At 42.0% G+C, this 22,424-nt stretch overlaps 1 protein-coding gene across 2 annotated transcripts in view; it reads right to left on the minus strand.

Annotated features, from left to right (window-relative positions):
- Positions 1 to 780: 780 nt before the first annotated feature.
- gcgra (glucagon receptor a) overlaps positions 781 to 22,424 on the minus strand; it is a 67,718-nt gene continuing 46,074 nt past the window's right edge. The window contains exons 1-14 of one of the 2 annotated variants that reach the window (XM_033645406.2): positions 20,274 to 20,405; positions 18,892 to 19,039; positions 18,256 to 18,352; positions 14,158 to 14,265; positions 13,928 to 14,022; positions 13,706 to 13,800; positions 12,970 to 13,159; positions 12,089 to 12,248; positions 11,826 to 11,886; positions 9,914 to 9,983; positions 8,647 to 8,735; positions 8,120 to 8,264; positions 6,411 to 6,452; positions 781 to 6,314 (exon numbers count right to left, since the gene is read on the minus strand). In XM_033645406.2, coding sequence (XP_033501297.1) covers positions 5,949 to 6,314; positions 6,411 to 6,452; positions 8,120 to 8,264; positions 8,647 to 8,735; positions 9,914 to 9,983; positions 11,826 to 11,886; positions 12,089 to 12,248; positions 12,970 to 13,159; positions 13,706 to 13,800; positions 13,928 to 14,022; positions 14,158 to 14,265; positions 18,256 to 18,352; positions 18,892 to 18,945 — 1,572 coding nt within the window. In that variant the 5' untranslated portion in view covers positions 18,946 to 19,039; positions 20,274 to 20,405 and the 3' untranslated portion in view covers positions 781 to 5,948. Of the gene's footprint in view, positions 6,315 to 6,410; positions 6,453 to 8,119; positions 8,265 to 8,646; positions 8,736 to 9,913; positions 9,984 to 11,825; positions 11,887 to 12,088; positions 12,249 to 12,969; positions 13,160 to 13,705; positions 13,801 to 13,927; positions 14,023 to 14,157; positions 14,266 to 18,255; positions 18,353 to 18,891; positions 19,040 to 20,273; positions 20,406 to 22,424 lie in introns of those variants that run through there. The other variant, XM_033645404.2, reaches the window with a different exon arrangement.

The raw sequence follows: 22,424 nt of genomic DNA on the forward strand, positions 1-22,424 counted from the left end.
TTAGCACTGTTATAGCTCCATGTTGAGAACTGTGTCCAGACAGCTCACAGGCTTTGAACTTCACATGGAACCTCTTTAACTATTGATGCACAAAAGAGCAACAACTGAAAACTTTATTACAGAAAGTTACAGAAATGGTCAGACACAGCCCGCTAAATTCTGACATAACTCTTTCTGAAGTTTTTCGACCATCTGGCAAGCAGCTCTTAGGGATACTGGTAAGTTGAAATTGGGTGGTTTCAATATGTCAGTGTGAGTTGACCAAACCGGTGACTCTTGGCCAAAAGCAAAACCACATGTGCTGTGAAACAATTGCCCATTGGTTCGACAGCCCATTGGTTCGACATCCCATTGTTCCGACCATATTAAACTCATTGTTCCGAAGTTCCGAAATCATCATGATGCCCTGTGGTAAAGGTCTGGTTAGGTTTAGGCACAAAAACCACTTGGTTAGGGTCAGGAAAAGATCATGGTGTGGGTTAAAATGAAAAAGAAAGTGACAAACACATAAGCCGTGAGCCTGCTCCGCCTCAAGCCGGACGCGGCGCACCATACGCCCGCCGCGAGCCGTTCAGCACCGCGAACAGTCGGACTAATGGAATGTCGAACCAATGACATGGACCCAAAACAACAGACCTCAGAGTTGAATCAATACTCACCCCTCTTGTAAACCAGCCTGCAGGACCAGCTGACCATCACAACTTGAATCACCAAAAAGCCACGAAGATTGATCTCTACATTATGAATATTCACCAGTACAGAAGACACAGCAACTTAAAATCCTCTTTCACTTACATTGTAATTTATTCTTTCACCATTTCAACAATGTTTGATAAGCGGACACAATATATGATGAACTGTATACACCTGAACACAGCCAGTTATAACTGAACGGTTCCTCACAGCAAATATACTGTACATAACCATCTTTAATAGAAAATAAAAAGGAACATACTGATTTGGGCCCTTTATAGAATACATTCAGACAGAACCACTCTGGTCCAAAAAGGGGAATGACCCAAGCTGCTGGCTTCAAAAACATACATAGTTATGGTCACAGCTTAAAATACATATATTAGCTTGAAATAAATTTAGAAATATATTTTGACCATACTTATATACTCTACTGAATACGATTTTACTCAAGGTGCACAACATACCTGTGTTACTCTTTCAGTATCCAAACATTTCTCCTGCTCTGGAAAACATGAAAAACACTGCAAACGCACCTCAGGGCACCAGCAGCGCCAGCGTTTGTGTCATGCTCCCAGCTCAATTCTCAGTATTTGGTATCTGTCGGCACTATTATAATCCTCAGCAGACGCTGATGAAAAATAGCCTCAGCCTGCAATTTTTTTATTTATTTTTTTTAAGCAACTCAACACCAGCACCTGGCTGAAGCGTAAATGCACAGAGCTATTATCTGAATGACAAACATGCTGCTGTTGTGCTCTAATTTAGCTCTGAAAATGACAGAGGAAACACTGAGAGTCGCTTCTATAATAAAACACAGAGCCATGGCTTCCTGATGCCACATATAGGCACAGCTTCATGTGTCATGCGTCACTGTCAGAGTTGGTTATAACGAGTTACTTTTTGCAGTAACAAGTAACCTAACGTGTTAGTTTGCTGTTTGAGTAATCAAATACTTAAGTACATTTTCAAACAAGACATCAGTTACTTCCGTTACTTTTAGAACGCTGGTCCTTCAGCTCCGTTAAACCTATCAGTCTAAAAGAAGCCACGGAGCTTGTGGCTCGCTACGTGGTCGGAGAAATGCTGCCGTTGTCTACGGTGGAGTCTAAATAGGTGTAGTAGGACTCACTGACAGACATATTTCAGACTCAGGACTTGCATTATGCCTGGTACAAGCTACGCTGGTACTCACCAATTATCCCCGGTCGTCTTTCATGGCGTGTGTGATGTCATCGGGTTATTCTTGTCCTATTTTTATTACTTTCACTATTATTTGAGTCACTGTGTCAGTTCATGTGCCAGTGACATCTGACATGTTGTTGTAGTCACCTAAAAGCGTCAGCAGATGGAAAGAGCTACATTACAGCTACAGGAAGTTCTGAAAAATGTTTCAGAATAAAAGCCTATTTAGAAAATGGAGGGATTCTCTCAGCCGAGGTTATAAGGGGCTGAGTGTGTTGAGTTTGAAATGACGGTGCGATATGTTAACTTTACAAAGACAACGGAGCGGATAAAAAGTAAATATATAAACACACAGAGGGATTAATAAATAACAGACCGTCTATAATATAGTCTGTTTCAAATGAAGCTGGGAGCCTCTGCAGTTGTGGTGAGTAAAAGCCCCGCCGCTATTTGTTAATGTTATTTTTTTATGTCCAACTGTGAGGATGTACCATTGTTTGCTAGCTTGATGCTAATGACAGTAACGTTAACTCAGCGGGTTGACAAAGTGCCTCTGCTGTTTCACACCATCATTTCCCCCTTTTACTCTGTGTGGTAACATCCCTAGAGGAAATATTAAAATGCTGGGGTGTTGTTGTCATACAGTTGTCTACGGCAGCAGATCGTTCTGTGTTTCTACTGGTCAAAGTGACGGCTGTGATGGGAGAATTGGATCTCAGTGAAGGGCAAGTGGTCCATAACTTTAATTTTGGAGACAAAAAAATGTAGGCTTAGTGCCCTGTGGTCCATTGCCCAATAGGAAATGTAGAATACTCAAAAGTACTTTAAAAGTGCTTGAGTTACTTTTCTCAGGGAGTAACGTTGGAAGTACTTTTAAAGTAACTGAGTCACTTTATTCAGGGAGTAACGCAGTAAAGTAACCGGTTTTTTAAAAAAGTAACGCAGTAACGTACTTTGATTACTTTTAAAGTAACCCTTACCCAACACTGGTCACTGTGTATTCTAGAGTGGGTCTGGCAGTGACCTCTGACCTCTGTGTGCAGCCAGTTGTGGTTTATATCAACTCATTGTTTATTTGGCTGCACCCTGCGATTTATCCAACTGTAACACCTCCACAAATCTGGAATACTGAAACTACACACAATCATACTCACCTGAGAGTACACACGCGCGCACACACACACACACACACACACACACACACACACACACACACACACACACACACACACACACAGACATGCTAAGAAATATATTGACAGCAATCAAATAAATCACCTGTATAAACACATATGTACACACAACATTTATCAATTATAAATTAACATTGTGCAAATAGTCATACATACAAAGTCATGATGAGTTAGCTCCTGCAAAAGATTTAGCAACTCAATGTTTAATCAATGCTCTGTGGGAGGCTTGCCTTCTTTAAAGGTCCAGTGTGTAGGATTTGGTGGCATCTAGTGGTGAGGTTGCAGAACTGAAACTTCTCCCATGTGCCAAGCGTGTAGGAGAACTAGCCAGTGTTTGATTTGTCCATTCTGGGCTACTGTAGAACACCATATAAAGCTCCATGAAAGAGAACCTACTCCATGGGTGTTTCTCAAAGTCAAGGATCTTTTCTTGGGAGGACCCGTCCCCGCACTCTGTAATGTTGTTGTACAATTTTAAATAAATGTATCAGTATTGTCAGAATCACGTGACTTTTAGGGAGAATATATTTCTTGATGGTATTTAAGAGTAAGTGGAGAGTAAGTTCTAAATTGTAATTAACAGTATATACTCAGACTCACACACAGAATCACTCTGTCATTTCAAAGTGATCCATATTTTCTGTGTCTATCACCACGCACACTCCGCCACACTAATATGAATAGCAGATCTGATCTGATGAGCCGTGCTGCTCTGAAATAGCTGACCCACTGCCTGCACATGATACCGCCAGGTAATCCTCTGAAATAAGTTCACCTCAAAACAAATGAGTGATGCTTTATCCTGCAGGATATTCTAATGTGTCTACTCTGGCCGTCCTCACCGCGATTCCCCCCAAAAAATACACCTATTGAAACTGACAGAATGAGAGTGGTTATCATGTGAATAGTTGGGGGAGGAGGGGAGGGGGACACTTAGCGCTCCATCTCTGCTGTGAATTATTCATTTAAAAACTTTTATGTTTTATCTAAATCACATTATTTCAAACAATCTCATTTGGCAGTGGACGCATTGGAAAGTGTAAATTATGAGGTTTCTGTCAATATATTTTTCACGCTTGTATGATAAAAACTCCTGGAGACATTAATCCAAATAAATGACATCTATCAGTCCATCGTGAAACTCGGAAGGATCCTCGACATTGGAACAGTCCCTCAGCGGGGGTCTATGACATAGCGTCCTTCAAATTCGGCCGTTTGAGGATCCCTCCTTGACTTTGAGAAACAACCCATATGTGGATATAAACGGCTCATTTAAAGATAACACAATGATTCTTACTTTAAGGTGATTAGAAACTAATGAAAACATAGTTAAGAGTATTATATACCATTATTGTCAGTAAATGCCCCTAAATCCTACACTCTGAACCTTTAAAAAGCAAATGCAGTGTATTCAGAGGCAAATGTACCACTGCTAATTTGGCTTTCTTTGTCACTAGAATGCTGTTTCTTCTACTTTTAGGGTGCAGAGTTTTGTTCTAAGTGTCCACAGCGCCTGCAGACACAGGATAAGGCTGAATATTCAAACACTGTTTATACAGAGTAACTGGGCCGGGCAATCATTAGCAAAGGCTTTCAGAGAGAGGAGATACTGATGTGATGTCACTGTGTGGCACCCATCCTCTGCGAATGACTCACACAGCTTCAAACTTGAACTCACTAAATATGCAAAAACTTGCAGAAACAGCCATGTGCCAGAGATGTCATGTTACTCTTGAGTCACGGTGTTGAATTCATACTTAATGCATGGGCGGCTTTACAGGTCATGTCTATATGCTGTGTATTTTTATCCTTGATATGAGTGCACGGTTTCCCCTGTCAGCTTTCGTCTTGAGGGCTGAGTGGGCTCCTGTGTGGAAGTTTATATAGTTTCATGCCAAGGCGTTTGAGTCAGATAACATCTTGATGGCACGGAGAAGAGAAATCATATTTAATGGCACAGAATTGCAACTATCCCCCCTTGGAAAAACAGCTGGCACATTTACACAGTTAACTGTAGCACTCTGCAGTATCCAAGATTGACACCTATGTAAAAAAAAAAGACTTATTTTTATTGTAAAACACCTAGTCAAGCGATGATCGTTATTTATAATTCACTATCTCTTGACCTCTTGTAATGTTTGTATAAGCCAGGAATGACCTGGTGAGAGCAGCTGCCAATTTCCACTGTCCCCTGGATGAGGCTGCTTGAACAGCACTGTGGTCACCTTACTGTATGAAGTACAGCCAGTACAATGTTTTCTGTACATTTTCATAAAAGTCAGTATGGACAAGAAACCATTTACAGATATCAGAGCAATGCAAAAAAAAAAAAAAGAAAAACGTCTGTTCCCTACCATCTTGTTTTGAGTCACTTGTTTGGTCTTTTTTGTGTATACAGTTCAATGTCCAGCTTGTCTTTAACCTCCAGTACCACAAAACACACATTTGATACACAGCACGATTTAAAGCAGAGGCTCAAGCAAGGACCCTGTTTCTTTTTTTGTTTCTGTAGTTGCTATTTGAGGTTTCAGGTTTTTTTCTTATTATTTTACATGGCTTATCTGCCTTGAGATGCTGTCGTTGCACCGTTCAACATGCAGTAGTTTCTTTCGTTGTATGGCAAACGTCTACAAAAATCCATTCGCAAAGCTCACAGAACATTAGACACCTCAGTGTGAGAGTCTGCGGTAATATTCTCCCTTCTCTGGCTGCGTGCCCACTTGTTCTCCCAGCGACACCAATCTCTGGGCAAAGACCGCTCTGACAGATGAGTCTATCAGCCCAGCTCTTCACAGCCACCCAGGGAGGTATGTCAGAGCCAGATGAGAGCTCACGGCCGTCCAACTTTCTTCGTCGAGTTCTCGCTCCCAGTGCCTTTCACAGGTGGCTCTCCATGTTCCTTCTCTGACCCTCGCAACACCGCACCTTGTCCGTAGGGCTGATGTCCTCCAGTAGGGTGCAGTTGCTGATGGTTCCCTTGTGAACCGGGGAGGAGCACTGGTCTGCCTCCTTACTGTGGGCCATACCGTTTTGGCATCCACCCACGAGCATGTGCGTCTCCTCAGGGCTGCAGACGGGGGAAGAGCTTTTGGCGATGTCTGGGAGATGAGGCAGTCGAGAGACGTGATTCAACAGGCTGGCCGTCTTGGTGTTGGGGGTATTGCTGTAGGTGTGGCGGTACTCCTCCTCGATGTTCCTCCCTAGCTTCCAACGCTTCCACTTCTTCAGGATCTCTGACTGCACCTGAGGAGAGACAAAGGCAGACGTTATTAATGTGATAACGGGCGAAAAGTTGGGGGTCGACAAAGGTGTTTGTGTTGTGCAAATGCAGACACTCACTTCTTTGTTGACAAAGCAGTACAAGATGGCCACCAAGAGACCCTGTAGAGACAACCAGTACTGAGTCAGTCTGATAGAAATAGAATGAGAGTAGAACAGACAAATCAACATTGCAAGATATTCAGAGCAACGGGCATTTACCGTTGCCATTGCAATTGTATAGCGGGCTAACTTCAGTGAGTATCTTCTGTCTTAAGTGTAAAGCCTCATGTCTGCACTTGTCGTCTCTGACTTCTTACTGTCCTCTCTCTGTCGCCCTCTTCATCAAGGCGATTCCCCTGGTGGCTGGCTATAACCTCGACTCACGTCATCCATGTCCTCATAGCAAAGAGGTCACTGTCATTATGTCACAGTGTGACACAGCCAGTTAGCAGCACAGATAGCACATTATACTAATGTAATCCCTCCTGACACTTGAGTAAATACAGGTCCCGGGGGAAGGGAAACTCAGACATGCAGCGACTGGACGGATCGCTGAACAAGCTCATCTTGAACGGCACTTAGATACGATGAAAGAGTAACTTTTTACTGTTAGTTTAGTAAAGCGTGAATGCCAAGATTTGGATTTGATTCGAAGATTGATGTAATTCTTCCACTGAATCTTGTTAGATTCTTGTTAGATTGACTCAAATTTGAGAACAAAGGCAGTGATTTAAACTTGTTTTTTATCCTGTTAGGCATGTCTTACCCATTTATCTCCCTCATCGTTCATTTCACACATCTTCCTCGCATGCATTATATGCTGTCTTTTTCAATTTTGTCTCAGTACGCTAACTACAGGGGAGAATTATGAACCATAAGATGTCCCACCAATTTCTCAACTCTCATCTACACCCCTGATCTAAGCTGAGTGATGCTGAGCTATTCCATAAATGATGCAGTCTTTGTTTTTGTCTGACTTACCGCCTCATGGTTGTATGCCCCTGCGAACAGTACAAGTTGCAATTACAGTTACATTCATGCCTGTGCAGGCTCAAATGCTACATATTCTAAAATGTGAATGCTTCACACACATCTTCAACCCGGCTGCACAAAAGATCTGTACAAACACCAAAGTTTCAAGGTGGTCATCCAAGGTTAGTGTCACCAATACAGTAACCGACCAAATGTCTTCCCTTCTGCTCCTGAGTCTTGGCGTTCAACAATGGACAGAAAAGTGTTTTTGCAGAACACTATGATGTCACAATGCCATTTTATCCTGTTTGACATAAAATTTTGTCATAATTGTCATAATTAGTGTATGAATTCTTTAGTTGTAGCCAAGAACATGTTTATGAGGTCACAGTGACTTTTGACCACCAAAATCTAATCACTTCATCTTTGTGTCCAAGTTAACATTTGTGCCAAAATTTAGAAAATTCCCTCAAGGCCTTATTGGGAAATCACGTTCACGAGGATGAGATGGATGCAAGGTCACAGTGACCTTGACCTCTGACCACCAAAGTCTGGTCAGTTCTTTATCAAGTCCAAGTTTATGATTGTACCATATCTGAAAAAAAATTCCTAAAGGTATTCTTGAACTATCTGCTTCACAAAAATATGATGGACGCAAGGCCATAGTGACCTTGACCTTTGATCACTTAAATCTAGTTAGTTTATCCTTGAATTCAAGTGGACGTTAGTACCTAATTTGAAGAAATTCCCATGGGGTGTTTTAAAAAAAATTAATGAGACGGAGAGACAAACAAATGTATAACCCAAAAACCAACCTGGAAGGAGGAGAAGAAGAGGTCGCTGAAGAGCTTGGTGAGACGAAGCCCAATGGTGGCTTTCGTGGACTCGTCCGTCACGAAGATGAAGACCATATGATGGATGCCCAGCAGAGGGATCAGGGTTAGAGTCGACTTAGCCAACCTGAGACGGAGGGGGATGAGAGACGAAAAGAGGGAAAGCACAGAATAAGATGAGAGAATGGTGCGATGTAAGGGAACTGCCCATTGGTTCGACATCCCATTGTTCCGACCATATTAAATTCATTTTTCCGAAGTCCGTTCCGAAATCATCATGACGCCCTGTGGTTAAGGTCTGGTTAGGTTTAGGCACAAAAAGAAAGTGACAAACACATAAGCCATGAGCCTGCTCCGCCTCAAGCCGGTCGCGGCGCACCATACGCCCGCCGTGAGCCATTCAGCACTGCGGACAGTCGGACTAATGGGATGTCGAACCAATGGGCTGTCGAACCAATGACATGGACCCGCGATGTAAATAGCAAAGCTGTTGCAACACTTGAACTCACCTGAATTTGTAATCTGTGTATCTCATTTGGTGCGCTCGAAGTTTTGACACAAGAATTTTGATGATATGGATGAAGATTAGGAAGTTGATCTGTGAAAGAAAGAGACACTGCCAAGCTGAAACTTTGCTCAAACAAAACATACAATAAAAGGTACTTCCAATAACTTCTGCAGGTAAAACCAAAACTACCAGTACGGACTGATTCCCATAGTGGGAAGTGCAAAACATTTTTTGAATCTAATTTGAGTGAACTGACCCTTTAACATTATTACTTACAGTAGAGGCACATCAGGGAAGCCCCTGACACGAGCTGACATTTAAAGGATCAGCAGGTGATTCTCTAATGAAAATCACTTATGACGTGACATTTATATTGTAATTAAGTCTTTGCTGGTCATTTGGCTTCAACAAAGGAAGAGAAAGGACTTAATTTGTACATACGGTCACATGTGCAGGCATTTTGTGTTTATTAGAAACACAGTGCTATTCCACGTACTGTGTATGTACCCCCTCAATGTGTATCAGCATGAAAACTGTATGCATGTTATTTCGTGTTTGCCTAGACTTTGATCTTTGACCAGTCAGTAACAAAATCACATGCTCTTGCAGCGACACACACACATACAAGTGTTTACTACTGAGCTTTCTGCTCTGATGTGCACCCTGTTGGGACCAGGACACAGAGGGAAACACTAAAATGGGAAGCAGCCCTCACGTCTCTGCGACAACTCAAACACAGGAATTCCTGTGAGATACAGGCCACTTAGCAAAAAGATTAATGCATGGAAAATGCCAGGATGTCTGTGTAACTGGTCTGGCATAAGAGCCATGACAAATGGGACTTATGTAAAAGCTCAGAACTGACCTTTGCAGAGCACATCTACAATAAAGGGCCTGGTCATGGCGTGAATAGAGTTTAAATGTGTTAGCAAAAATCATATTTCTTTAATCCAAACACTTTTGACTCTGAAGATGTTTCACAGATGTTCCCCCTACAGCACAGACAGCCTTTTACACTTCGTGAATAAATGAAGTGTATTTAATATTGTATACTATATGAATGGGGAAAAGCAGAAATGTAAGAGTGGTGGGTGAATATGAGAGGTTTTAGTGTGAATGCACTTTTTTGTTGATGTAAAAAAACATGTGCATGTGGCACTTTGGATTCAAGTGTTTAGGAAAAGGCGTATCATGATGTGAAAGGAACTTGTGTATTGGTAAATAAGCAGGAGACAGCAACAGAATAAGAGCGAGGAAGGTGAAATTACCACAACTGCCAGCAGTATCGGAGAACGGATGATCCACCAGTAATTCATGTTTATATTTTGGCCCCAGCACCTGGGAGAAAAAAAAAGCGTTGGAGGGAACATCAGTGAGACGACTAGAAACACCTTTCAAACAGGTTCACTCTGACACACAGGCTTTCCTCTCTCTGGCTGATGAAATGCCAGCGACGAACGACACCAGACATCATTGGGTTTTTAAGCTTTACATAACAACACATTGTGTCTGCGGTTTTAGAAAGCGCAGCTTTAAAATCCCTTTCACCCCCATTACACTAGACCTTTAGAGATTGCATAATAAAGGTTGGAAACATGAAATATTAAAAACGTGCCAACACAACTCCTACTCTGACTTAGTTTTTTATTACTGGCGTCCTGCAGAGGATAAAATGCGCCTGTGTGAAAAGTTTAATTACAGCAAACTCTTTGTGTAGTAGTGATGGATGGAGTTTATAAGTTTATATTAATAAAGGTGAAATTTTAATACATCGATGCAGCATCCTACTTGTACGTACGTAGGCTGTGTGCGCTCATTACATTGTTACAGAAATATCACTGTCCAACAATTTGTCATTTGAGGGGGGAGTAGCAAACTTCCAAGTAACCTTTACAGCCTTGTGCTGCATTTATGTGATGTCAGAATATTCTGTTTCCTTTGTCTTCATAATCAATGTGTTGTTAAACGCTCTGAGCCATCAAATAAAACACATCTTCTTTCTAAAGACTATGTTGTTTCCACATTACAATATCAGCTCATGAACAAACCAAAATCAGAAAAACCACCATTGCAGGAGCACAGGAATACACTGCTGGCATTGTCTGACAAGGGTCTTGGCTCAAGTCTGATTTTATCGTTCCCAGGTTGTTCATTCAGCGCTGTTCCTGCACTACACTATGACATCTTACAGATTCATGAGCACATGAACGTTCAACAGGCTGACCCGGTACATACTGGACACTATCAAGAGTTGTTTTTAAAGATTTGTGTGTTCAATTTTTGCCCATCCCTGTTGCGCAGTAATTACTTGGTGAATTGCACATGAGCTGCTGACTATCAACAGGACTCCCTTAGAAACTTTTCACCCAGATGGGCAAGGTTTTGCAGGACCCAGCAGTACTCACTTTGTCAAGCTCCGTGACCTTTGTGCAGAACAGAGATCCTGAATTAATGAGAAGTTGGACTGTGTGGTAAAGTACGAGCTAGTTTTATTTCTACAGCTTGAAAAATGAGGCAAACTGGACAGAATAATACGCACACAATATGAGCTCAGTTTATGTATATGGTCTGAAACCTGTTTACATGCAATCTGATAGTCTGCCTTGTAAACCTGTTTGGGCTGGGCATTCTGATGAGAGGTACTACACTGATAACAGACCCCTCCATCTCAGTGTTTTTTTGCCCTTGAATGTAATGTATTTAATCTAAATGTCTGTATATTTTCACACTATTTAATTGTACATATTTTCCAGTGTAACATGATGGTCAATTTGAGAATTTATCAGCTGTCGGGTAAAAGTCAGTTACAATTCTGCAGGGAAGTCTAACGTAAGCCACGTTTGTATCTTTATAAATCGATGAAAAAACATAACAAGACATCATCTCTGTTTGAAGTTCCTGTTAAGCATGAGGTCTCTGGTAGGTTTAATATGGAGTTAGGGCAAAAACTAGGTTATTAAACAACATTTTAGGACATAAGGCACCGCCCCTGGGTGGAATTACAAGTTTTTAGGGAGTCCATCTGCAAGCTATTTTTCTGATAAGAGGTGTTGTTATGAGTGTGGAATTACCACAAATTAGCTTAAATGTAAAATGTTTTGCAGGGTCTAATAGCAGCTATGGATGGAAGGAGTGAGGAAATAAAAGAAGAGAGGGAGACAGAGGACTGTGGACACTTACTGTTGATTTTCATATAAGTATTTAGCGATCACCCAGGGCACAAGGAATATTAATGGGGTACCTGTAAAGAAATGAGAGCTGTCTAAATGCAAAACAGTCATTTCGTACACCAGCGTTATAGCTGTTTACGTTTTTCTGATCTCACTGAATTTCCTTTCATGCACAAAGTGTCATACAGCACATAATTACCTTGCATCCTCTGACTTAATATTCCACTCAGACACACCTAAATACACACTCGCAGACACTTAGCAGCAGCTCACCCCAGCCAATGCACAGGTAGATTTTGAAGTAGTTCCTCTCTGTAAACACAGTGATGACCAGGAGGTTGTGGAGGTAGATGCCTTCCACCAGCAGCCAGTAGCTGTTGGCCATGATACTGTACTGCATCATCACCATGGCGATGCGGCAGCTCACCACCATCTGCGAGATGGCAAAGAGGTTTATTACACACATGATGAAATATCGTAGCTATCTGATGCTGAGCGTCATTTAGTGATGTGGATGGTGAGAGCAGCGCCGCAGCAGATGGGAGCTCCTTCTGCCGCCAGGATTCAGGCTATGTGCCAGCAGCCACGAGATTTTCCAACAGCAGCAACTTTAACCTCAGCCACATCCAGCTGTGACCTCCCAAACAAACACAAGTACTCTACACATCAAATCACATGGCTGACCCTGGCCCCTTATATGAATAATTAGCGGCTACAATTATCTCTGTGGTTACCATTACCCCTCACAATAGAGTTTCATTGTACTGTTATACAAATCATAATGGTAGCATCACATACCCTGCTACTATTCTTTGTACAATCTTTGATAGCTCTCATGCAGTTTGATGTTTTTATGTTCTATTATTATGTGCATTATTCATAAGGTATACCATAGACTGCAGATAATTAAATTATTAAAGACACAAAAGCAGTTTTAAGCAGCTTTTTCTAGTTCTATTCTGTTTGGCGCTGTCCCAAATTTTTCACTTTATAACAATTGCTGCAGTGAGGAGGGAGGTTAAATGTTATATTTTGCTTTTTAAAATTTCAAAACTCTCTCTCTTTCTTCCCGAAATAGACACATAACTCTTCCCGTAGCAAAAAGAGAAAAACAAATGACTCCCTTTGTTGTTCAGCTACAGATCACCACTGACCTCGTTGTTGACCAGCAGCTCCACTGGAGGAAAGGACGCCTGGGGAAATCCCTGCTCCTGGTCTCTGCCAAGGTCCCGCAACGGTGTGTTGGCCTCCAACAGAGCATCTTTGATGAGGATGGACAGCGCTCGCAGGATGAAGGAGGCAAACAGGTTCATGTGGATGTTGTTCCTCATGCAGTGCAGTTTTCTTATGAATGAGAGGCAACAATGGTCAGTCCCTTTTCCACCGCAATAATAAACTACAATATAGCTTTCTGATTACAGGAGTAGTTTGACATTTGGGGAAATATGGTTAGTCACATTCTTTCTATGAGGCAGATGGGGAGATTGATGCTACTCTCATCTTCACAACTGAACACCACTGTTCTGATTTTTGAAGATGTAAAAAAACTAACATTATGCTGCAAACAAACTTCACCATAGTCACATGACTTCAACGTCACCACCACAAGGAGGCTCTAAAACTGCATTAGATGTGATGACATACTGTCATCTAATTTCCACAGACCTCATTTCAGGCATCTAATCAAAAAGCAATTTAAAAAACATGTTAACTTCGAGATGAGGGCACCAGAAGTGAAAAAAATGCTAACACATTTCTGCGTTTTAGTACAAATTCCTGCTGCAATTTATCAATTTAAATGTAAGTTTTCCCTTTCTAGCTATGTCAGAATCTACTGGAATTGTTATCTTATACTTCTTAGAAAAGATTTCAACAAAAAATCATTATTACCTAAAGAATATGAGGATGCCAAGCGCCAACACCAAAGCCACCAGTGATAAGGAATAGCCCACTGTGTACATGATCCGAATGTGGCCATAGTACTGCTGCATATTAAAACACAGACAGACATGTTTAGATGTATTTCCTATGTCAGATTTAACAGGAACATCTCATATGTGCTCTTTAAACGCTTCTTTGTTTCTGTGAAGAATAACAAGAGCTATTTCTTACCTGACCTGTATCATTAGAGTCACACTCGCTGGTATTCTTCGTAGTTGCCCACTGGCCGTTTGCATCACAGTCCTGATACACCATGCCATGTTTAACTTAACACACACACACAGACACACACACACACACACGTGGTCTCTGTGATTTACAGGAGGCTTCAGTCATCACACACAGCTGTCAGCAAAATAACGGCCATACAGTGTGTATCTGCTGACCCAAGTGTCTCTTACCTTTATGGTACCATGGCAGATACCACGGACATGGCACACTGACAGTGGTGTTGGGGAGTCCATCAGGCCAACAGGCATACAAGTCAAATTCCCTCTGGCACATGAGGCCTGGAGATGAAAGAAAAAAAATTAATATGGGTTGTTTTTTCATACAACAACGGCCCTCACACACTATATTTTTGTCTGTATCTATAGCCTGGAGTGGTCTGAGGCATTGAATACAGTAGCATGTCTTTGACGTGATGGCTGCTGGTAGCCATTATGGCGTCTGTACACCTCATGGTCTTTCATCTTGACTTCAGAGTCCATCGATGACTTCTTTCTGCTTACACCACACCTTTCATCTTCTCAACAGAGGATGTAAACAGCGCTGGCTGTTAGTGTATGGACAGGATGTTCAGGTGTTAAAAGTCCCATCTCCTCTACGCCTGCTAATTTGCTGTTACACTCATGGGGGTGACAGGACGGGTGTATGAGTGCCACAGAGTGGTGTGATTTTGTGCGCATTGTGGGAAGCAGCCTTTTTTTTTTTTTCAAAGTTGGAGCGTCTGTGTTCCTCACCTCTAGTCCACAAGCTAACAGACTATAATGTACCTGAAGGGCAGCATTCTCCGTGCAGTTAAATGCTGCTGATGGAGCGAACTGAATCCAGAGAGCAGAGAGTGTGGTGCAGCAAATAGAAAACTGTGAGCGGCTGCAAGCAGAGTGATTATACAATGGTTTGAGCAGGGAGCGGATATTGCTGCCGCTCCACAGTCTAGTGACAGTGTGACCTAATCATTACCAGCTCTACTGCATTAGGTAGTTGCCACTGCACCACAAGGTGAGGGTGAATGCTGAATTTCTCTCTCATGTGAATTCAAATTATATATATGAAAAATATCTCTTGTATATCTAACGTCTAAGGAATGTTGTCAGGGCAGCGGAGATGATTTAGGATTCATAGCGCATCATAATGCTGCCCTTCAATGTTTCTCTAGATAAAAACTTTAATGCCTACAATCTTTATTAATTGCAGAGGGTACAGTCAATAACAGGTGGGATTTGAGATGGGATTTCAAGGATGTTATGCTGTCAGACTGTCGAATGTGTGGAGGTAGGGAGTTCCAGAGCCTGGGGGCAGTGCAGCTGAAAGCCCTGGCACCCATGGTGCTGAGACATGAAGTGGGGATGATCAGGAGAGCAGCAGAGGAAGAGCACAAGGAGCGGGAGGGGGTGTACTCCTGGAGGAGGCCAGAGAGATAGGTGGGAGCTAGGTGGTGGAGGGCTTTGAAGGTGAGCAGAAGGTTTTTGTACTGAACAGGGAGCCAGTGTAGTTGGACGAGAATGGGCGTGATGTGGTCAAAAGATTTGGTGCGGGGTGACGATCCGGGCAGCAGGGTTTTGAATGATTTGAAGCCTGTTAATGAGTTTGGTGGGAAGGCCAGAGAATACCGCCTAACAGTAGTCAATACGTGATGTGACAAATGTATGGACCAAGCCTTCAGCGCTGGACTGGGACAGTGATGGGCGGAGTCTGGAAATGTTGCAGAGAAAGAAAGCAGTCCAGGTAATATTGTACTCTTGATTAAAATAACTACTTCTGTTACGTACAGGATGTAAGGATGTCACGTAACATGATGTAACTATGTAAAGACCAAAAGTAGGTTGAGTTAGAAGTCAATGGCGAACCTGAACAGCGGTCTACAGAATGAAAGTCCAGTGTTTAAACCCTAACATTGGCCTCTGACTTGATAAGTGCCCTTTTTCTTTTAATAATTTTACAATTTAGTTTTTAAATTTGGCCCACACCATCAATTCTCACTTTGAATCATGTTGTATGCACGTGCTGGACACCCATGTGAGTGTAGCCCCTTGACCTCCCTTTTCAACTTCCCTTGTTGTCACAGCTACCACAGTTCCTCCCTTTATGGACAACCTGGTAACGATAATGTTTGCAAGTGTCTGCATTGTTCTTACTAGTATGAAATATTAAAACACTTTTAAAACATCTCAATACAGCCAGCCTAACATAGGCAACAACCCACCATTTTGCGTAACAACAAGTAAGATAGCTTGCTGTAAAATCACACTGTCTCGCTCCAACTCTCTCGCAGATTCAGGGTCACCAAATGCCTGAAACGGGCAAAGACAGATGCCTAATTTGGTTTCCCACTTCCATATGTCTCTATAAACCAAAACTCAACTCAAAATAATGTTAACATCTCCTACACTGCAGCTCTGGTAATTCATTTAAACTAATTTCATGTGCTGGACAAACATGTCCAGATTGCACAAAGATGCAAAGGAACAGATGAGAAGAGGAGAGCTGCAGCCTGCATGTGTCTGTTCTCTGCAATTCTTTTAGAATATTCAAAGCTTATCTAGAAGGTAATTTTAAGAATTAGCACGTGACTGATTACAGAAGGAGAAGAAAATGGGGAGAGGAGGAGAATGTATAGAGAAGAGGAGAGCAAAGAGAAAGGAGTGGAGAATAGAGTGATGACAAGGAGGAGAACACAATTGGCCTGATTGTTGCAGCTGAACATAGGCATTTGGAGTGTAGATTGGCTGGTTTGTTGCATTATTATTTTTTAATTTTGTTGAGACTTGTTGAGTGGTTATTGTATAGACCACTAAAGTGTTCACAGTGTGGCATTGTTCTCTGTTGTCGCCTGTTATTGATGAATGTAGAGAGGGAATGTGTAGGTGTGGCAGCTGCAAGGTACATCTAGTACAGACCTTGAGAGAGCTCATATGTAAGCCAGACAGACACCTTCTCATTACTGTGCACAAATGTTCTGTCTGTACATAGTCCTCAAGAGCCTTTCAGGTGCTTATAGAAACTTCTAACACATAAAACTTTAAGCGCACAGTTTTTCCTTGCTCGCAAATGTGTGCCCTTTTTATCAGCTTGAGCACCTGCCCAAAATGTCCCTGCATGTCCCCACCTAACTTCTCTCTTGAATACCTATGGGGTCGTAACACTAGAAGTATGCTATACAGGATTGTCAATAACTGTTTGCTAACAAGCTCGCCAGCTAAAGTGAAAGAGAGTCGCTCTTGTTTGGCATTTTCTGTCTCTTGGATGCTTGCTCTTAATGGTCTGGCACCTTTTATAAAGCCCTGTCCTCACCTGAGTGCTGTAGGGGTACAGATCTAATGACAGAAAATAAGAAAATAGAGAAAGAGGCCAGAGTCTCTGCAGAAAAATACACTGCCAAACACTGGGTCATAAGTGATGAATGAGAGGGATTACTGCACATTGTTTTTTAGGAAAATTCTGCATTAACCACCGCCCATTGCGTGACAGTGTTGAACCAGGGAATTCATGTCTCCACCAGGACAAAGAATCCTAATTGACTTTCAACTGGCACTGTTTCTGTGGTGCTGACATGTTGTTTCAACACAATACGTTCCACCACCGTGTCATGCTAATGGTGTTAAAAGATCATCGAAATTTTTAAGTATCTCTGTGAGACCAGATCGCAAAGAACACAAATGACTAAGACTTTCTTTATGCTTTATCCATTCACAATTCTCTCTCTATCCCACTCCCACCACTTCCACCAATCAGCTGACTATGGGTGCTCCCTCCTCCGGTTAGCCAATTAAACTTTGCTACAGTCTCCTTCAGCCATTCATGCTGCTGCCAAACTTTAAATCTGATCTCCTCTCTGCTCCTGTCAGCTGTCATTTCAGGTGGAATCGCCTCCAGTCACCTTTTCCAGGGCTCAGGACAAAAGCCCACTCCTCTTCATATCTCATCTAATCACCACCATTACCACCACCAGCATCTAAACTCCATAGGGGGAGATCCCTAATCTACCACGTCCTTACCACCCTCCTGGAATAGATGACATCACAATGGGGTCAAATCACTGAAGACTTTTCTCATTTCTCTTACTTATGTGCACTTTTAAATAATTATTCTTTTCTCTCAGAACAAGTCTGTCCTGATTGAACTCCAAATAAATGTTTATATGTTGCACCATATCTGCTGGATGTGTAAATAAGCAACTGTATGCTAGCAGGTTTGCAATATCAAATGGAGAAGATGATTAGTTACTGCACTTTTGTCCATTGAAAATGAGTTACATGTTAAGCTGCTAAGCTCACCGGTGCTTGGCGGGTCTCGGCTGATGTTGCGCTTACACTCCTCTGTGTACAATTTCCAACTCTCCTTCAGCTTATCCAGAGAAGCAGCAGGAGACACCTGAGGAAACAGTGGGGCACATGCAACAAAAAACTCCAGTTACATGAGGTGGGTCTGTTATTCGTGTACTTATCGATGTAGTGTAAGCAGGTAGGCAAGAAAAATGTGTGCTTTACACAAACAATGAAGACAGAATGTGTGCAATAACTGCACTGTCATTCATTTGTTTCACTTCAGTAGCTGTAAACAACTCATCCTCAGGATGGGGATATAATCCATCAGGGTGATGCTGTGTCCTGATGTGTCGTCTGTATGGGGGACTTGTACTAATGTATGGACAGGCTGATTTATTGTACACTATAACACTCCTATCATTAAAAAACAGGGACAGACATTTTGTTTAGGCTCCCACACCACGACTCTCTGGCTTGTTTCATAAGGCAGCAGCGCTAAAGAAACAACATCCACCTCCACATTGTAAAGGTCAGTGACTAATGGAAGTTCACAGACTTACATGGAGGCTGTTTACCTATGGGAAAAAGTGTGAATATGACATGTATATGTGCCTCTTTGTGAGAGTGCAAGCTCTCTGGACTTACCTCGATGCTGCAGGAGACAATCAGCATCGCCGAAAGGAGGAACAGCTGTGACATCCCTTATTCCTGCTGGTGGTGCTGGGAGGGGATACTGCAGGACGGGGAAGGGTTTTCACCTCATAAGGGGGCTTATCTACGCTCGCCACACTGCCTGCATGACACAGAGACACACAATCCATCAAAGCTCATTGCAAACACACCACTTATTGCCTCGACTGCACTTGGCCGCACAAATCAAGAAGACCAAAACAGGAAAAGGCTGGGGCATAATAACAACACAATTTGAGTTTGCAAGGTGTACAAGCAGCAGGATGGACTATCCAGAACATCCTACACGTAGCCAGAAACCTCCAGGAAATGCTGTTCGTCCCATCGATAAGACAGCTGCGGCTCAGCAGAGCTGTACCCACTCAGGGGACTCACAGTTGGCTGCCGTCCACCTTCATCTTAAAGCCTGTCAGTGTTTGATCGAGCGTGTGTCAGCGTGTGCCAGAGGTCACTCACCTGTGTATTGATCAAAGGCCGCAAACTCCCCAGAGAGATTTGGTTCGAAGCGGGAGAACGGAACGAAATCTGAAACGTTTCTGCAAAAAACACCTTGACCATGGAAACATTTTTGGCTAAAACGTTTCAAATTCCATTCTGTTCTAGTCTCGTGGCAGGGAGGAGGATGGGCTCGTGTTGACATGTTTGGATTTTCTTTTGTTTACTGAGGCTACGGTGTTTGGGCAGGAGATAAGAGCACAATGCACCATGACAGATGTGCAGTACTGTGTGTAATGTACGTGCTCATGTGAGTTTTTAGCTCACATTTTGACTGAACATGTCAACAAGCTTCTAAAGTCTAGCTGCCACAAGGTTCCAGTCACAATGTAAATGTCCACCCTTATATTTCACAAAGCTTTACTGGAAGTCAGACTTCAGATAATATCTTAATCAAAGAGCCATACTTTCTAAATGGCCTGTTCAGTGTAATGACCACAGGATGCAGTTAGCGTTAGCTGCAGTACAGACTGACTGATTGCCCCGGGTGCCTCAGGGATCAGGCGACCTCTTGTCTGGTCTGACATCGGGTCAAGGCTGCTCCAGCTGAGATCATACCACTGACTCTTTTGCCCTTAACACCATCAGACATGTTGGAGTCACAGCTCAGTTACCACTCATATTACACGTTCTGACTTTCACAGCAACAGAAGTGGCTTGAAACACAGAAGCATCTCTGGTATGAGATGTTGGCTTTGATTCAAACACTCAAGGATCAGTTATGGCTCATTAAAAGCACACCGTTCATGCTTTACACAAATGTCACGAACCAAAAACAACAGCCAAATTGTGTCAATCACACTGCTAAATCAAACATCTGTTCTGTAAATGCAAGTTCTTACCAGAGAAACTTCTCAGGCATCATTCTGTGAGTGCATGATGTTTAAGCATGAATCTGGGTGCAGATGAGAGGCTGACATGCATGTGGGTGAGCACATGCTCCTGCTTACGGCATGAGTGTTACGCCAGTGTGGGGCAGTTTTCCATGGGTTTCCCCCTTCTCTTTCTCGCTCCCGTCACACAAACACATATAGAGACTCATTTCCCAACACACCAACCGGCCTGCACCACTTTCTGCAACTTAGCACCAAGTAGGAGCAATGATTAACCAGACCCAGCGCTCAGTGCTGCAGGAGGGTGATGAAAGAGACGCTGAGAACGCAAGACAGAAAAAGAAAGAGTTTCTCAACCCTTTCTGACCCCGTTATTATGTCCCCACACACACAGAGGCCATTACATATCTGTGAAGTGTCAACAAAAATGAATAGCCCACATTAGTTTTGTTTTTTGTTTTTTTCATGTGAAAACAATATCTCTTAAAGTGAAGCATCTCTACAGTCAGGTGACTGACCATTAACACCACACTAAAGCCCCTGCTCTGTTTACAGGAATATGTCCCCCACATAATGACCATTTGTTACTCACACTATGTTAAGTTTAATTTGTAGAGAACTTTGTTTTTCTCGCAGGCCTCCACGTTGAATAGAGAATTAAAAAAAAGCGAACACTTCTCATTAATAGCCTGGGCTATTATTTGCTTAAATGACTTAACAGGTGTCTATATGGGACAGGCCTTTAATTCCTTTTACACATAACTGTTGCTCAGCAAATATGGTAAATGCAGTCAAATTGTTTATATAAACCAGTATGAATTTCTCTTGTATAAAAAATAGGCTTCAAATAATATATTCATTATGAATCATTCCTTTGATGTAGCTCTGGCGGACTGTTTCACAGCACCCGCTGGTTACGGCACCTGGCATACTGACACAACACCACTTGATGTTTTTGTTAAAACAAAATTCACTTGGATTGATTTTAACGAAAAACAACTTTGATTCTTTTGATTGGTGAACCCTTATGGACTAAAGGAAAATAAGGTGACTACCAGGTAATTGAGGAATGGACACATATTCTGACTTGTTTACCATGGTGGTAACCCTGGATGGATTACTGTCTTCTTTGGTGGTGACCGTTATATTTGTATGCACAATCGAAGCAGCAAACTAATGTTAGTTCAAGTGGGTAGCCAACAACCCAGTTTCATACATTAACACCTTTCACAACTATTTAACCCTTTGAACTCTGAACTAATTGGTGCAAGAAATGAAATGAAAATGAAAAATAAATAGATAAATAAATATACATATAATTATTTTTTTTTAAATATGGAATATAAGAAAAAAGCTAGGAAAAATATTATACTTATAATTATTATTTGCATTATATTTAAAAATTCAAGAGTTATCATAATTTTTAAGAACTTTTTCCATTTCCTTCTTTGTTTGTTTTTACCTTTATTTATTTATTTATTTATTTTTTACTTATTTTCTTGCATTTAATTTTCTCTTTTTACTAATTTCTTGCTGATTTTTCTGGGTCGTCTTTTTCGTTGCTCATTGCCTTTTCCCCACGTTTTTAAAGAAATTAAGTCAGTTCGCTCAGGTTTCAAAGGGTTAAAGAACTTGCTTGGCAATCAGATCAGGCATCTAACTGAGACGGGCGTTTAATTGTTAAAATGTGTTGTCACACCGGGCTACTAAAAGGGCCCCGGGCCTCTAATTGAGACTGGGCTTTTAATTGAAGTGTTACGATATTGAGTCAAATGCTCAGTATCTCCCAAACACTTGCATTTTCACTAACACCCTTCTATTCAAAACACTTGCACATTCATGTAGCATGCTTTGGCAAGCGCGTGCATCTGTACTCTGCTCAGGCTTTCAACTGGGTCGCCCAGGCACACTACTCATCCATGTGTGAGACTGTTTATGCAGAAGTGTTTGTTGATGTAGATTTGTAAATGGATGTTCTGATATAGTTTTGCTGTTGTTAACCACGGTCCCCCTTTAACTTTAATTCATCAAGAATTTTCTCTGTTTTTGTATTCCTCATTTAACGTTGAGACATGCTTTCATGAATTCAAGGTAATGCAGTGAGGGTGATATACATACGTTCCTTTAATCTTACTCCCTGACCATCACACCAAAGGTCCT

The sequence above is a fragment of the Epinephelus lanceolatus genome, chromosome 18 (genome assembly GCF_041903045.1).
Source record: "Epinephelus lanceolatus isolate andai-2023 chromosome 18, ASM4190304v1, whole genome shotgun sequence".
Taxonomy (NCBI): Eukaryota; Metazoa; Chordata; class Actinopteri; order Perciformes; family Serranidae; genus Epinephelus; species Epinephelus lanceolatus.